The sequence below is a fragment of the Talpa europaea genome, assembly GCF_964194135.1.
Source record: "Talpa europaea genome assembly, chromosome: 13".
In the NCBI taxonomy this organism is placed as follows: domain Eukaryota; kingdom Metazoa; phylum Chordata; class Mammalia; order Eulipotyphla; family Talpidae; genus Talpa; species Talpa europaea.
Genome location: NC_140080.1, coordinates 5,339,478 through 5,357,103, shown reverse-complemented (window position 1 = coordinate 5,357,103; position 17,626 = coordinate 5,339,478). Strand labels below are relative to the sequence as shown.

The window sequence follows — 17,626 nt, the reverse complement described above, 5'->3', positions numbered from 1 at the left end:
CCCCGCCCGCGCCCCCCCCGCCCCGCCCCGCCCCGCCCCGCGCGCCCCGCCGGTCGTGGGCCCCGAGCCGTCTCGGGGATGGGCGCGGGCGGGCCTGTCCCGGCACTTGGCGCCCTCAGAGCGCGCCCTCCGGTCCGCGGCACCCGGCAGGGGCGCTGGCGGGGGCGGAAAGGGCCTCGGGATCTTGGGGGAGGCAGGGCTGAGCTGCGGCGAGCGGGGAGCGGGCCCCAGGACTCTGCCTCCCGCGAGGGGCCGGGCGCGTGGCCCGGCCGGCCTGGCGTGGCTGCCCCGCGCCCGTCCCCACGACGGGCGGCCGGCTCCGAGCTCCTCAGGACAGCCTGGCCCTCGCTTCCAGGCCAACCAGGGGAGGCCCTTTCGAGGCACTTATTGGAAGGAGCTGTCTTCCTAACGCCCAAAGCTTTAGCGAGTGGGTGTTTATGAAAAGAACTAATGGGGGGGGGGGCTCCCTGGTGGCGCAGGAGGTTGAGCGCCCCGCTGTGAAGCTGGCCACAGCCTCTGCTCCGCGGGTTCGATCCCACATGGCGCAGCAGACCTCTCCTGCCTCGCCCGCTGCTCCCCTCAGCGGTGTCTTCAGTCAGTCTGGCTGTTCTGTTCCCCGCTCTGTCTCTGGTGAGTCCTCTCACCCTCCACACCTCTGGCTTGTACCCCGGTTCTTGTATGCACAAATAAATAAATCTTTCCAAAAAACCCTACATCTTAAAAAAAGAAAAACAAAACTAGTGCTCTGACATAGTTTACTAGAGTTGCTAAATAACACACTGGATGACCCGTCATTTGAATGTCACATAAACAGCAATAATTTTTTTTTTTTTTAAGATTTATTTATTTACACAAGCACTGGGTACAGTCAGAAGCGCGGGAGGGTGAGAGGATTCACCAGAGCCAGAGCGGGGAGCAGAACAGGCAGAAGGACCGAAGTACACTGCTGAGGGGAGCAGCGGGCGGCAGGAGAGGTCTGCGCGCCATGTGGGACCCTCCTCCGATGGCCGGGGAGCAGCCGGGGATCGAACCGGCGCTGCAGAGGCTGCGGGCAGCTTCGCAACCCAGCGCTCAACCGCTGCGCCACCGGGGAGGCCCAACAGCAATAATTTTTTTAGTGTACATATGCCCGGAACATTGCATGGGTCAGCCCTTCTTTTAAAGACTGAAATAACCGGGCTGTTATACTAAAGCTGTTGTTTACCTGACTCAGATTTAGCTGAGCATCCTGTACTTCTATTTGCTAAATCTGCAGGGAGTTTTAGTTAATGGCTCCCAGCTGGCGAACAAAGCCGCAAGGGGCAAATCTCTCTTCACTATCTTCTTTATTGAAAAAAGGTGGCATTTCCTCGTGGTAAACATTTTCTTATCATTGAAGACAAATGCATTTGTGAAATGGCATCTGCTCTTCAAAAAACAACTGCTCTAGACAGAGGGTGACACCTTAAACATGAAGTTCTGGGGGAAGTTAATTTACTTGATTATAGGGTAACGTAAAAAATATCAGGCTTTTCTGCCCTCCCACCATCAGGACAAATGACAGATCTGCGGTCCTGAATGCAGGCCTGATGGCGGCCCCTGGAGTAGGGTGTGGGCCTAGGTAGATGGGATTCACCTGGGCTGAGACTGGGCTTTTAAGGACGGCGTCATGGGGACACCAGTAGAAACCAATAAGCCGAGAACGAACAGAAGCCGAGAGAGAAGCAGAGAAGGCCGGAGAGCCCAGATAGAGTGAAGACTTGCTGGGGGCTGGGAGGCCTGCCAACCTCCCAGCTCCCCAGTACCCCTGCCTGCCGTGTACCTGGTAATCCCAATAAAAAACCTGCAAAACCACTGAGGACTCCGATTCCTCCTTTACCCGGTCTGCTGGATCATAGAAAACCTGCACTGTGGCCTGTCCTGACTCTACACTGATCGTAGCCTTGTCCTTTCATCAGTTAGTGCTCCAAAGAAAGACAACTTTGCTTCTGGGCCACCGTGAGCGCGGCTGCACTGAACTGGAGTGCAGTTGTCTTTTTGATTACTCGTTTCATTTCCTGTGGCATTGCTGGATCTATGGCTGCTCTATTTTTTATTTCATTTTGATCAGCACAAGGCAAGTTTATTAAGGCAAAGAGAAAACGCAAAAAGAAATGCCTGCATGGACACAGGCAGGCAGAATAGCTGCTGTTTTTAGTTTTGGATGAACCCCCATACTGTTTCCCATAGTGGCTGCTCCCAATTACATTCCCAAGGGCGGTGCACAGGGTTTTCTTGTCTCCAATAGCCAACATATTGGCTACGTGTCCACTGAGGGGCGAATAGACAAAACGTGACATGCCGATCTTCTTGAACTATGATGTTTTGTCCCGATAAACCCATGAGAGTCGAAAGTATCTTAATGTGAAAATACATTTGTAGGGTTAATGAAGTTATCAGGCTTTTTTTTGTGCCCTCCCTCCGCTAGCTTGGATGCCCAGGGTTAGGGGTGTGGACACCTGGGCCCAGACAGTCGAGTCCATGAAAGTGCAGGTCACTCTAGGAGAGAGACCATGAGACCACACGAGATTGAGAACTCAAAAGGGACCAGAAAGAAAGCATGGAGATTCGTTGGGGGTGGAAGGCTCAGTTGCTGCCTCCTTGCACCCACCCTTCCTGTCTGTGTGTCAGGTTACCTGGCTCCCTGCTCCAATATTAAAAGCCTGTAAAACCCATCGATGGCTCCTGAATCTGTTGTCTGCCCAATGGACAGTGCTTGCACAAGGCTTAATACACCTGATTTTCTGACCATCATAGCTTAGTCTAATTGAACTGGAATGTGCAGCAACCACTTCCATTAATCTGTAGCTGGGCAATGTCATCTATATAGCTTGTCTTATAACAAAGTCCTTAATATCTTACGTCACTTATGGAACACTTACTGAAGGTGAAAGAACCTGTGGCGTACCTTTGCGGCCTTGTGATCGCCAGGCTGCCTGGGAGCTGTAGCTGCTGCCCTGCCCAGCACCTGTTGAGGATGTTACCACATAGCACAAGACCAGGAAAAGGCTGAAATTCAAAAATCAAAGTTCCATTTTACTGAATATGCATCACTTTTGCCCTATCAGTCAAAAAAAAAAAAAAAAACCAAAAACAAAAAAAAACCCACAAATCAGTCAAGCCTTTTTAAGTCAAGGACCACTTGTGTATGTATACACAATGAAAAAGCATTCACCCACAAAAAGGGAACCCAGTTATTTGTAATGATATGGATAAACCAAGGGGTCATGAAGCTCCGAGAAGTCAGTCAGAGAAACACAATCCCTGCTTTATCTCGTTTACATGTGGAATCTAAAACAGTCAAACCCAGAGCTGGAAGGTAGACAGTGACTCCCAGGGGCTGGGAGATGTAGTCAAAGGACCAAACTTTCAGGCAGAAGATGAACAGGTTGTGAGGCTCTAGGGCACAGCACCGAGATTGTAGTATCAATGGTGCTCGTGGACTATGATTTGTGAAAATTTATAAAATTTATATCTGATTTTATAGTTCGCCGACTGCAGATCTTACCTGTATTCAACATACACAAGCACAACTGGCCTCCCTGGTGGCGCAAGGGGTTAAGACGCAACCTATGAAGCTGATCCCCCAGCCAGCCGAGAAGCAACCCACATGGCACAGCAGACCTCTCCTGACTTGCCTGCTGCTCCCCTCAGCAGTGTACTTCGGTCAGCCTGCCTGTTCTGTTCCCCACTCTGTCTCTGGTGAATCCTCTCACCCCCTACACCTCTGACCTGTGCCCCAGTTCTGTATGCATAAATAAATAAATCTTTAAAAAATACATACACAAGCACAAGCACAATCACAAGGTAACTAAGTGAGGAGATGGAAGTGTTACTTGAATCCTTCATGATGCAGACCTGGATCAAAGGGACATGTTGGACACTTTACATACCTTATGTTTGTTAATTATACCAAGAGATTTGTGGGGGAGGGAGAGAAAAGTGCTTTATTAGGAAAGAAATGGAGAATAAAAGGAGTTCATTTTGGAGCACAGAATCTGGCCCTCCACACCACTGTCATAGTGTTGTTCTCAAAGTTTTTGTCTACATTCCCTTCAATTGCCTGTTTTTAGGGCAGTTTTATAATACTTTCTATAGAGGGAACAGGAAAGACACTTATTATCTTCTCTAGCATGACTGCTTTGCTTCACAGTTTAGAAAAGTTTCTCTAAACTTTACAACTCACTATTGGAGACATCATGTTCATCTTTTGTTATTAAATTAGAAAAGACAATCTTAAATGTTTTCATGTCTTAGCTGTAACATTTGAAAGAACATGCTAGACTTGTGGGTCTGCTGTTTCAAGCATCATTTGTTTACTGGTCACATCTCTCTAGTAACTGGGACACATTCATACTGCAGTACGACATTTGGCCCTGTACTTCTGTGGCACAGCACAGGGTCAGGTGAGACAAGGGGAGACAGGACAACTTTCTGGAAGCCATTCCTACATGGGCTCCACTAGCAATACCTTCGTAATACACAGTCACACAAAAATATCCCACAAAACCCAAAACAAATGTATCTCCAACTCACCTTACTCTTTGCTGGATCTTAAAAATGGCCATGGCTCACCTGACACAGAGGGATGCATGTGTCACAGAGGAGTGGATGGAGAGCAAAGAGACGTGGTTTTAATTGATTCCAATTAAAATACCTTATTTTAAAAAAATTACAAAAATAGGGGCCTCCCCGGTGGCGCAGCGGTAGAGCGCTGGGTTGCGAAGCTGCCCGCGGCCTCTGCGGCGCCGGTTCAATCCCCGGCTGCTCCCCAGCCACCAGAGGAGGGTCCCACATGGCATGCAGACCTCTCCTGCCGCCCGCTGCTCCCCTCAGCAGTGTACTTTGGTCCTTCTGCCTGCTCTGCTCCCTGCTCTGGCTCTGGTGAATTCTCTCACCCTCCCGCGCTTCTGACTGTACCCAGTGCATGTATAAACAAAACAAACAAAAAAAAAACAAGCAAACAAATAAATAAAGAAAAACATGCCTCTAAAAAAAAAAATAAAAAAATAATAAAAAATATTACAAAAATATGACCAAGTGAACATAATGCTAGCTCCCCTTACCATGCTTTGGAAAAAAACTTGCACGTGTGAAGAGCCTTGAAATTTAATCTAAGTCAACTTTGCTGACACGTAAGTCTGCAATAAATATTATTATCCCAAACCTCCCACAGCCCTTGGTGCCTGTCTTTTATAGCTTATCGCACTGAGTTTACCAGCACTCACATCTGGCTCTCCAGCTAGATTATAAATGCAGGCGTGACTTTATTAACCTTTGTACCTTGAACAGAACCTGCTTCGAATTGGAGACTCAGTGAACAATGAATAAGATTATGCTCATGGAAAGGAAGAGGGAGTACTAGAAAAACTTAAAACAGATGTGACTAAGAAAGTCTGGAAGCTGTGGCTATAAATAGGAAGGATAACAGTATGCAGAGACAGGAAGCGCCTGGTCAAGTGCTGCAGGGAAAGATGGAACCCTGAGGACGAGAGGGGAAGGCACACAGGAAGGAAGGGCCTATGAAAACAACCTGCCTGACCGGCACTTCCACAAGCGCTCCAGGGAAGCACCTCTGTAGGTGCAGAGAGCAGACCAGTAGTTGCCTGGGGCTGGAGGTGGTAGGAGGGATGCTAATGAGCTCTAGGAATCTGAGTTATGGAAATGTTCTAAACCCATTTGGGCTGATTGCTGCATGAATCTGTAAATTTGCTGAAAATCCTTTCATTGTATACTTCCAATAAGGGAAATTTCTAGTATGTAAATTTTGCTTTAATAAAGCTGTGAACATTTTTTTCTGAAAGCTGAGATGAGCGATTCAAGAGTGCAAAGACTCATATGTAGGGAGTGTTTATGAACTAGTTTGCATTGAATACTTCTTCCTCATCAGTATCCCCACAAGCTGTACACAGAAAAGATCTCTGTGCTGAGCTGAGGGCGGACAAGAATCCCCGAGAACACGTTCCCTTTGAATATACACGGGGTCTCTGAAGTAATTTGCTGACCTCCCCCGGAACCAAGTTATCACAAGTGTGTGACTACTCAAAAGAAATGACACTTGAACAGATGCAGAAGTCTAGCATATTCTTCCAGTTACAGCCCAGACATGAGAGCACTTATGAATGTCTTCCCCAATTTAATAACAATCACAAAGATGGACATGACATATCCAATAGAGAGTTGTAAATTTTAGAGACATCTTTTTCCCCCCAAAGATTTATTTTATTTATGCACACAAGAACAGGGGTGTAGGCCAGAGATGTGGGGAGGTGAGAGGATTTACGAGAGAGAATGGGGAGCGGAACAGGCAGATCTACTGAAATACATTGCCGAGGGGAGCAGCGGGCGAGACAGGAGAGGTCTGCTGCACCTTGTGGGTCAGCTCCCTGGCCAGGGGTCGAACTGCAATGGCTGCAGATTGCTTCAGAGTGCTGAGTCTTAACCCCTTGCGTCACCAGGGAGGCCCGTTTACAGATGCCTTTCTAAACTATTAATGATATGAAACAAAGCCAGCATTCTAGAGAAGAAAATGAATATCTTCCTTGTTCCTTCCATAGAAAGTATTATAAAATTGCCCCAAGAACACACAATTAAAAGGAACGTAGACAAAAACCTTCAAAAAAAGTATACAGTGATGTGGGTGAGGGCAACTAATTTTTTAAAGTGTTATTTTTCTGGGCTTTGTGCTTTAAAGAAAATTGTGATTTATGACATTTCCGGTGACAGGAGTTGAATCTAAAATGGAGCTAAAAGATATGAATTAGAATCTCACACGTGCTCTCAGGAAAATAAATCTGAAGGACTGAGAGGCTGACTCCTTCCCTGTAAGTGCTGATTTACAGGGGACTAACATTTAGCTCCTGACCAGTAATGTCAGCCAAGAATCTCTCCCTGTCCTCAAACTAAAAAAATCACTGTCTGGTGCTGTCTGACCTCCCCCACCCATCCCAAACCTTCAATGGCCTCATCCGTAGCGTGAATTCCTCTGCTGTTCCCCAGTCAACTCAGTTTCTGGTAATTCTGGCTTGCCTCTTGCTTTACCTCTTGGGTTAGCCACTTTTCTTGCTCTAACTAAATATTCATTATCATGACCATTTTATGTTCCTAATTTTTTATTTTTTATTTTTTTCCAAGCGTGTCCCCAGATTATATACATTGCAGACTCCACACACCCAGGTCTGCCTGTGCATCTCTGTTGAGCACTCAATCACCAACAGCCGGGTGTTACATGAGAAATTCAACACTTCATTCCACATGTTCTTACAAAACTTGTACCCTGGCTTTAGCATCTCAAGTATCCCAAGTAGGGACAAAAGGGTCAGAACACAGGGACTGCCCCAGGTTATACTGAGCAGAGGGACTAGAATTCAAATTTTGTTTGGCTCTCAACCCCCTAATTTGTCTCTGCAAGTTCATGTAACAGAATGTGACAGACTCCACTAGTGTTCTTCTTGATCACTGATACCTAATTGGCTGTCCCTCTGCCTCTTGGATGATCTTTCAGTTTCTATCCACCAAAGTGCAGAGAGCTGGCTGGCATTCTTTACCCAGGGGGAGAGAGATAACTCAAATTTTTGGAGGGTCTGTGTCATCAGTGACCCCCTTCTCCAACTGGGTTGTTGTGCTATTCCATGAGATTTTAGAACTGAACATGAAAGTATTAAGAGGCACCCTGAAAGTCCTGTGGGTCCCAGATAGTGGCCTCCCCGCTCTGCCATAAAGCAGCAAATGAACTCCTCTTCAGAAGCAGGATCAATGTCCTCTGGCTGTTGGTATACGGAACTCCAATGGCCAAGTAGCAGCTATCCCTTCCAATTCAGAAAGAACACTTTTATGTTGCCTGATGCAAGCATCTGTCCTTTGCAAACGAGGACCATAAAATTCTGTGACTAGATAGAGTTCTCTCTTCCAATGTTGATCCCCAGCCCTGTGTATGCTGGCTATAGGAGAACAATGTTGTAGACTCCCAGTATAGTCTGCATCCTGCGGGAGGGTGTACCAGCTGTCAATCTACTTTTCATCGGGCCCACTGCTTTGTGCGGTGACAGCTTGTAACAGGACCACTGATTTCACGATGCCACATCTGTTTTGCTAGGAATTGAATGCTCTGACCGGAAGCCATGCTGTGGACGTCCTAACTGATGATGATGGTGCATTGTGAGCGAACAGGCTGGTGCTGGCAGATGCTGCAGGCAGGGCAGGGGAGCCCATATTCAGACAATGCAGCTATCCTGCTGAAGGCAAGCTGTTCCACGATGGAAGGGTCCATGTAACCACGCAGTTACCAGGTGTCTGCCTCGTTCTCTCAAGAAATGATACCATATTGAGAAATCAGAGACGGTGGAAGGTTAGGGACACAGAAGTGACAGCCACTTCAGCCTTGGGGAGGTGACACTGATGACATTTTGCCCATGCACAGCCTCTATCCTTACAGGGTGGCAACTTTGTATGTAGGCCACTGAGAAAACACTGGTGGGGAAGGCAGGGCCAACATTCAGAGATGAGTCACCTGGTCAAGGGGACACTTTCAGCTACAAACACCCTTAGATGTATATTCACACGGACACAAGTGTCTTCATGCTTTGTTCATTTCATGAAGTCTGTCTAAATGCCTGTTCTCCAAACTTCTGTGCCACCAGTTTCCAACCCTGTTCCTTCCAAGTCCCTGAGCACTGACCTGACCACGAGCTACCACCATGAAGCTCTGTGGACCTCACCTCATGCTCTGGACAGATGTAGCACCTGAGGGTCCCCCCAAGCAGGACTTCCCTTTCCCACTAGACTGCAGGAGTGCAGCTGGTGCCAGCATTTTGGCTTAAAACTAAGTTGTTTCTTTTCCCTTAGTTAGCGGACCCCAGGGAAATACCTGCTGAGGCCACAGGGTGGTTGAGGGACAGAGCAGGGCAGCAGGGGTACGGCCTCTGGTCGGAGCCAACTGCTCACACACCTGACACAGGACCTGCTGAGTCTGCTGGCTGACAGGGCCTCACGTTTAGTGATAGCCTGCTTGGACACATGATCAGCTTGGACCACAGAGGGTACCTGATGTCTTGTAGGTCAGTAGCAACCTAGGAGCTGGTCTCAAAAACAAAAACTTATCTCGCACAACAACATGCCCCAAACGCTTCGGTGGCCTGTAATTCCCCGAGTCTCCGTGCGGCACTGGTGTTTGCCCTGCCAGCTGACCCCACCCCCCACCCCCCATTGCCCGCAGATCTGCTGGGTCAATAAAACTCAAGTGTGGCGGCGGGCAGTCTGTGCTTCAGCGGGCCTTGCTGGACAGCCTTCTCTGTCTCTGACTACTCTGTGGGTTACACGTTCCTCAGGCGACAGGGTGGCATCCTGCAAGATGTTTTATGTAGCTTCCAAGACCCAAAAGAGGCAAGAAGCATTGTGCCTCAATTTGTGGGAGGGGGACACACAGAGCAGCGACTTCGTTCCACTCTGGAGGGGACCTTGCCCCGTGCTCCCGACAACTGGCCTCTGGAAAGCACAGAGGTGCAGTGCTCCTGAGCCTCCACAGCAGTAGCTCCACCTTCTGGCCTAGTCCCATTCTCTCTTTCCCACTTCCCTTTAATTTCTGTACATGCAGTAGGCTATGACGTTTCTTTCGTCGAAAGGGATTGTTTCTTTCCTTTTGTCTCCAGGTCTTCAATCCATTCTCTCTCTTACAATCATTTCAAATTGATTTAAACACACATTTACTGAGTGCCTGTTCTGTGGCAGGGACGGGGCACTGAGCCGACAGCTGTCTTAAGAGAACAGTTCCGATATCAAGGTGAGTGTCATTTGTATGCCCTATGACAGAGAGACGTGGAAGGGGTGATGGGAACACACAGGTGTATCCACCCCAGAAGGGGGTCAGGAAAGGCAGCCAGCAGAGAGCGAATCCGTAGGCTGAGCTCTGAAGGATGTGGGGGCTTGGTGTAGGGGTGTAAGGGGCTCTTCAGGTGAATGGAGCAGCAGGGGCGGAGCCAGGGTCTGCAGGTGGGACACCCCTGTTATGGGGTACACTCAGTCTTCCTTACATTCAACATTGTCTTTCTGGTTCCTATCTGCTCTCTGTCTCTTTGGTGGAAAGGTACCTCTTTAGACCCCATCTTGCTTGGGGACACAGCTAGTAAGTAACTCATTTCTAAGGTTTGACCTTTTCTACCTGTTCTTACTCCTCCATTTCTCCGTTACTCTTTCTTCCCCCCATTCATCAGCACATGACAAGTTTATTATAGAAAGAGACGGCTGCATAGACACAGAAGGGCAGTCTTGAAAGACAACACCTGCATATCGAAAGGGGTAGGTTTAAGACAGAGATGTCTGCAGAGACACAGGAGGGCGGAGAGCTGCCTCTCCCATTCCTGACTCTGCAAATAGTTCCTTACAAGTTTCTCACAATTGATAGAAAATAGTTTGCAGGGCACAGCGTCTCACACTCTAGTAAAATGTCTCATAAGACTTAAGTCCCGAAGGAGTAGGATTTGACAGAAACTGGAATAAGTACAGCGAAAAAATCCCACAAAAAGTTGCATTAAAAACGGAACAGGGCCTCCCAAAGAGGTACAATGTTCTACAGCTGTTTCCTGTTCACTGAGAAAAAGACTCTATTAGAGGAAAGGATAATGAGTTTACCAGTCATTTAATTCAGTAAAAACGCATGTTTCTGTACGTCGCCTGTCCCGGATGGGAACCCAGGGCCGCGTGAGGGAGGATGAGAACCAAAATGACCCATGACGCAACCCCTGCCCTAAAGTCACTTCCTATGTAATCAAGAATTGAGAGGAATATTTAGAAATGGCTTATTATTTACTTCCAAAGAGAACAGGCTGGAACACATGACTTAGCATTATAAAATGATAACCTATTAACTTCGAAAGAACCCAGTGATTACGCTGCACTTCCGTGGCCACATGAGCTGTGCAGCAGGCCATGCGAGGCAGAGGCGGGGGCTCTGCATGGTTCCCTTTTAGCAACGGAAACATTATCACCTGATTTCTACCAAAAGTAGAAAATCTGGCCACAGGAAGCTAGAAAGTTCTAGTATAAAAACACACATACATGCATCACTACCCAAGAACTGAATTTTCTACCACAATCTTAAGTGACTGCAGAGCTAACTCATACCTCAAAAGCAAGAAGAGCCACCAAGAACACAGCTGTTGCCCAGGCATGCTGACTGGCTTCTAGAAGGCTGTCGTGCTGCGGGAGGTTGGTCAGCCAGCTGCCAGACTTGTGTCTGTGGAAGCGTGTCCGTGTTTGCACATTGGGGAGTTTCTGCAAAATTACAAATTCTGGGCGAGAACCAGGCTTTGCAGGAGAGCAGTAGAGTCTCAAACGCTTACAAAACACTGCATATCAAGTGTGGAGACAAGTGTTAGTGATCTCTGACAAGCTGCTTAGTGGGCTATCAGAAAGAACTGCTTTTTGCCCCCCTAAAATGACATGACAATCTACAGAAGTGAGCATTGTTGTTTACTAATGGGAAGTAAAGAATGGACCTGTGTATGCAGAGAAGCTCCTGACCCATGGGAAGCTGAGGCACTGAGGCCCGTGTCCCCCATCAGGCAGCCTTCCCCTCCAGACAAACAGCCCCCCACCACCTGTTTATGTCGAATGCATTTCTCACAGGTGTTATGAGAAGGCAGGAAAGACACCCAACTTTCTGTACATACAGGTTCCATCTCTGAAACCAAAACCAAAAGATGAGTGAATCATAAATTGTCTAGCCACCACTTTGATTTTTCAGGTCTGTTTCACGTGCCAAAGCTATTTTTTTTTTTTAACTGCATTCCCAGTGTTTTCCAAATCACTCTGAGTAGGAGGATTCGTGGTTTTAGTAACACAAGACTTTGCTAATATGATCATTTCATAGCCTCATGCATTAACAATCACAGATTCATGTTCAGAACTAGCTTTCAAATACATTTTAGCCCACATATACATTAACATATAAAAACAGAATTCTTTCTCTCCCGGGGCACTTCATCTATTCTATAGATGGATTCCTTAAAAGTAGTATCCAAATAACATTTCTGTAAATCAAATTGTATGTTCCCTTTAAACAGTATTTCTATTAGGATGAGGGGATTTTTCCGTACCACCCGGGCCATCCCCCTAACTCCAATGGTGAACACCAGACTTGAGGAGGAATAGATGTTTATCAAAAAAGCTCTCCCAGAAAATTCTCATCCTATTCCCATCACAGTCACCACCTCAGCCATCCGCCCACTCCTGTGGACAAACCCTAGATCTTGTCACTACCAACATCTAAAACTGAACCTCAAGATTCCCACATCCTATTTTTCCTGCTTCTCTTTTGTGGAGCATCTCTCACTGCTCCTTGACCTCAAAGGGACCCCCAACAAGCAGCCTTTCCCCCCTCTCTCCCTCAGCCATTCTGTGCCCCTTTTGCTTAAAAGGCAGTCAGTCTTCGCATATATTCTCCTGTCCCCTGTTCCTTACACCGACCCCTTACACTGACCCCGCTTTGCTGACCGGCCTCACTGATGTAAGCTCGTGACTCACATCCTGAAGTGCCCTCCCTGAGTGCTCGACAACCCTGTGACCCGCCACTTGTCCTTCCGGGGGTCTCACTCTTCGGGCGGCTAGCTCATGCCCGCTCACGTTCTTGCCCTTTCTCAGTGGACAGCTCCGTTGCTGCAAATACAGATGTGCCTAGAACAACATGTGGGGAATATTAAGAGCTTATAAATGTACAGTAAATAATAAAATATACCTAGAAAAAAGGGTTTTTGTCTCCTTAGAGTAGCACCATATTTTCTATATAAAACCACATGCTGCAGTTTCTCCTGATGCTCGGTAAGCTCCTCTGTGGTGGAGGTGGGGTGGGGCTCAGTGGGGTGAAAAATTGGCTTTACTATTAGTTCTGCCACTAATTAGTATGTCCTTTAGATGAGTCATTTAACCCCTCACATCAGGGGATGTGACAGTATATTTTTTTACTTTCAGACAAAAGAGTTCTACCAAACACAAACCAGTGAAGCACTCAGCACACATCAAGAGACTTTTTCCTTTCAAAGTTAATGGGTCTTCCATAGCATGCAAAATAAAATGCTATTCCTCAATAGGATCATTACTAGTTTTTTTTATCATAAAAGAGAGAGTAGTAAATGAGATTTTTTTATCAGAATAATTAAATTCAAGATGGTAATCTTAAAGTCAATAAAATGTGTTAGTCACATTACTATCAAACTTTCACATTAATATCAAACTTTCTTGCTATGGATGAACAGAAAAATGCCATCTTAAATGAGAAAGATAAATTAAGATTATACTTAGCCAATAATCATAAATATTTTGCAAGAAGCATTTGCTTTAGGAACAAGAAAGAACAAGTGCTTAGTAATGACCATAAATTAATGAAAACCTATTGATTCACATATAATTGAAACTGTTATCATTGCATTTCTCTAAGCAGTGAGTTGAATGCATCCTACCTACATGTAAAAAAAAAAAAACCCCACACACTAACTCCCTGCCCCCCACAAAAAACACCAAACCACATTGTCAAGCAAAATATTTTTAATTAGTAGGCTGATCATAAATAAATCCACATAAAAGATTTAACAGAATTACAAAGAGTTTTGTGTTTCTTTTGTGGACTCAATTCATAATACGCATTAGTCAACCTCATTCTCTAACTGGGACGAAAAGAGCTGTCACCCAACAATGCAGCACAGTTTAAGCAATTCATCTTCTGTGTAGTTACATTTTTACATTTCTTTACAAATGTAACATTTATGTACATTATATATATTCTCTATAGTTCGAGTACTGAAACTCTATTGTTTGTACAGGGAAAATATTGAATTCATTTAATGAACATGTATCATTCCTTGTTAAAAAGTAATTCATATAAACAAATACCAAGGTACCACTGCCTGTTGGCATCTCTTGTCAGAGTATGAGTCCAGAAATGTTATATTAATTATAAGAAAAAAGAATTTACCTAACTTTACATTATGACATCTCACTACGTAAGTCTGCCGGCTGACAATGGGCAGCACTGACCTGCTGGACTACTGGAAATGTGTGGAAACCAATTCAAACATGCTGGGTGAAACAGCATCATCACAACGTCATAACCATTCATTTAGGCTGAAGGCTCCATCAAGTCCTTCCCTCCCCTTTACCTTTTAACAAAGCCACAGACAGGTGCGATGCTACGCACAGTCCCTCATAACAAGGAATGCCTTCATTCCAAATGTTCTATGTGCTTCTCTGACAGATTATGCTTTACCCAAGTCATGGTCTTCACGCTTGATTAAACGTTATGCCACCTCACTTACAAATCTGCTGCTGAACATGAACCAAAAATTCGTAATAAGAGAATGCAGCTTCTGTCCGGTCTTCAATCAAATGCTGGAAAAACTCTGTTTTGGCAGGACTCTCATCTCTGAAAAAGAGAAAATGGTATTTACCTAAAAATATGCATTATTAAAGAGCCATTAGATAGTTTTAAAATTACTAAGATAAGGGTACTTTAGGAAAATGGGACATCATGGGATATTCATCGACTGATAGCAATCTACCACCACAACATATTTTGATATTAAGTGAAATGCACTTTTAAGATGAGCAATTTCACACAGATTGAACAGGCTAACACAATTTTGTAATTAAAATTACAGTAGTACTTACTTTACCACGTGAAGAATCGAGCTTAGTGGTCTGTTTTCTCTAAGCCAGGTTATAAAGGACCTGGTTCTTTCTGATGAAAGTGTATCTAGCTCTGGCAGATGTGTCTGGTGAAAGAAATACAATTAGGAAATAGTTTCCTTGCTAAGCACTTTAGCTGTGTTAGAACCGAGTCATGATTCCACTACCGCCAACCAATTACTGCACACTTTCCAACCCCCAAAGCAGCAACCAAAGGACATTTAAATTGATGGCAAATCTATTTACATTTTCCTAACTAAGTCAAAAATCATACACAACGATTCACATGTTGCTGACATTTTACCTTAATATTATGCTTTCTCTCGATAAATCCATGAGACATGTGCAACGACTAGTCTGATGCTGGGATAACGTTGCACTTTTGTGTTTCTTCTGAAGGAAATACTCAAATGGAGGGGGGTTAGTGCTTAGTTCCTAGTTCACTTAACAATTATATTTTCTTATCATAGCTATTCTCAGAGAATTGTATTTTGCCTTCAGTCCTTAAGATTTAAGGGCAAGGAGGGCCTCCCCGGTGGCGCAGCAGGTTGAGCGTGGCACTGTGAAGCTGTCTGCAGCCTCTGCAACGCAGATTCGATTCCTAGCCAGCCAGGGAGATTCCCACATGGCACAGCAGACCTCTCCTGTTGCACCCGCTGATCCCCTCAGCAGTGCTTTCAGCCTGTCTGCCTGTTCTGTTCCCCGCTCTGTCTCTGGTGAATCCTCTCACCTTCCCACGCCTCTGGCCTGTACCCCAGCTCCTGTAACTTGTACAAATAAAAAATAAATCTTAAAAAAAAAAAAAAGATTTAAGGGCAAGGAATTTTGAAGAACAGCATGAATGTGTAAATATATTGTAAAACTATATACCAGACTATTTCTAAAAGACCTAAGAAGCCTGTTTCATTTTTTATGCTCTCAGATTTATTATCTTTCCCATCACTGACTTTCAAAGGCCTTATATATTTTACTATAATGAGGATTATTTTTTTAACATTCCATTTTCCATCCAGTATTTTAAAATGTAATCTTTTTTTTTATTTTAAAGATTTATTTATTTATGCATACAAGAACTGGGGTACAGGCTAGAGGTGTGGGGTGGTAAGAGGATTCATCAGAGACAGAGTAGGGAGCAGAACAGGTGGACTGAGTGAAATACACTGCCGAGGGGAGTGGCAGGCAAGACAGTAGAGGTCTGCTGTGCCATATGGGTAGCTCCCTGCCCGGGGATCGAACTCGTGCTGCAGTGGCTATGGACAGTTTCATAAGTTGCATCTTAACCTACTGCGCCATCAGGGAGGCCCTGAAATGTAATCTTTATGAGATTTTATTTTTTCATGCATTAGGTCTTTTGAATTCTGTTCTGTTTCACTGACTGTTTATTGTGCCAGTACCACAGTGCTTAAGTAACTATTTTAAAAATAAAGTTGAAATATAAAGTTGAGTATTTTATTTAGTAGGACTTGCTTTGATATGCTATTCTTCTTTGTTGATGTTACTGTTTTCCAAATTTCTCATTACCCTCACATGCTGAGTCTTCGAAATGCACTGAGAGTACCATGTCCAATATAAAACACATAAATAGCAATCAAACAACAGCAAAATGTGCTAAGATTTACACTGACTATATTAATTTCAGGAGAAAGGACATATTCACAGTATTCAAGAACATGGTAGGCTTCTTAATTAAACATAGACAACTAATTTCAGAATCGATTTCTTTGGTATTGGCTAATACACAAACAAAAAAAGACCTACTAAAAATTGTGTTTATCAGCAAAATAATACAAATAAAAGTTGCTCAAAAACAGCTTGGCTGTTTTCAAAAAAGTTAAACATTGTTTACCAAAAGATGCAATTTTATTCCTAAGTCTAACCCAAGAGAACTGACTACACATGTTCCAACAAATACTGGTGCATGAACTGCTTGTGGCAGCACTATTCCAACAGTTCCAAAGTGGAAACAACCAAATGTCTGTGGATGACTGGATAACAACACACAGCATAGCCACACAGTGGAGCCGTGAGGAAGAATAAAGCACTGATATATGCTGCAAGACGGATGAACCCTGGAAACACTGAGAATCAAAGAGGCTGAACGCAGAAAGTGACATGGTGTCTGATTCTGCTTCCATGAAATGTCCACAGCAGGCAAACCCACAGAGCGAAAGCAGACTAGCCACTGCAAGGGAAGACAAGAGGGGAGAGCTGGGAGATAGGCGTTTCTTTTGGACTAATCGAAAAGCTCTGAAATCAGAAATTCTTGATGGTTGTAAAACACTGAACATACTAAAAACTAATCAACTTTGCACTTTAAAATGGTGAATTGTATGTGAGCTTATTATCAATAAAAGAAGTTATAACAAACAAGGACACAAATGGTAAGGCTGCATAAAATTCCACTAACCATTTTCTGTGGTATTGATGCAAAATTAGGATACCCAAGGACATCTTCTATGAAGTTACTGTCACAGCCTTTTCCAATCCAAATGTAAAAAACCTAAAAAACAAACAAATTCCCCCAAATTAAAATTCCTTAATCAGAAACCCATTTAAGGCACCACATACAAACAAGGTAAAGTTTTACACATCTCAAAGTACGGACTAAGACCTAAAAACAAATCATATAACTGACACATTTTGGAAATCTACACCCACAACTTGAGTGATTCATATGTTTTTTGCTTTGATATCAAGGTTTCCTACAGAATACATTTCACCTTCCAAACTACGCATCCCTTGTAAGGCTCTCTGAATCCATTTCCTGCCTATAAAGTGTTATTTATGAAGTCATCTCAATCACTATGAAGACTTCATCACCACCCTGCCCACCCTGCCACCCTGAACTCTGACATGGATATAGGTTGAACTAGATAAACTTTTGAGATCCCTATGAATTTTATGATTCTAGATGGTAGACTCCCTGAAGACACAA

At 44.7% G+C, this 17,626-nt stretch overlaps 1 protein-coding gene across 6 annotated transcripts in view; it reads right to left on the bottom strand.

The window, feature by feature from the left end:
- Window positions 1–14,313: 14,313 nt before the first annotated feature.
- The window catches only part of SEC24B (SEC24 homolog B, COPII coat complex component), a gene marked incomplete at both ends in the record, with an annotated part of 78,215 nt that continues 74,902 nt past the window's right edge, over window positions 14,314–17,626 (bottom strand). For all 6 annotated transcript variants that reach the window (XM_084252176.1, XM_084252177.1, XM_084252180.1 and 3 more), the window contains 3 exons: window positions 14,314–14,428; window positions 14,674–14,777; window positions 17,099–17,191. In XM_084252176.1, the coding sequence (XP_084108302.1) occupies window positions 14,314–14,428; window positions 14,674–14,777; window positions 17,099–17,191 (312 nt within the window). The remainder of the gene's footprint in view (window positions 14,429–14,673; window positions 14,778–17,098; window positions 17,192–17,626) is intronic.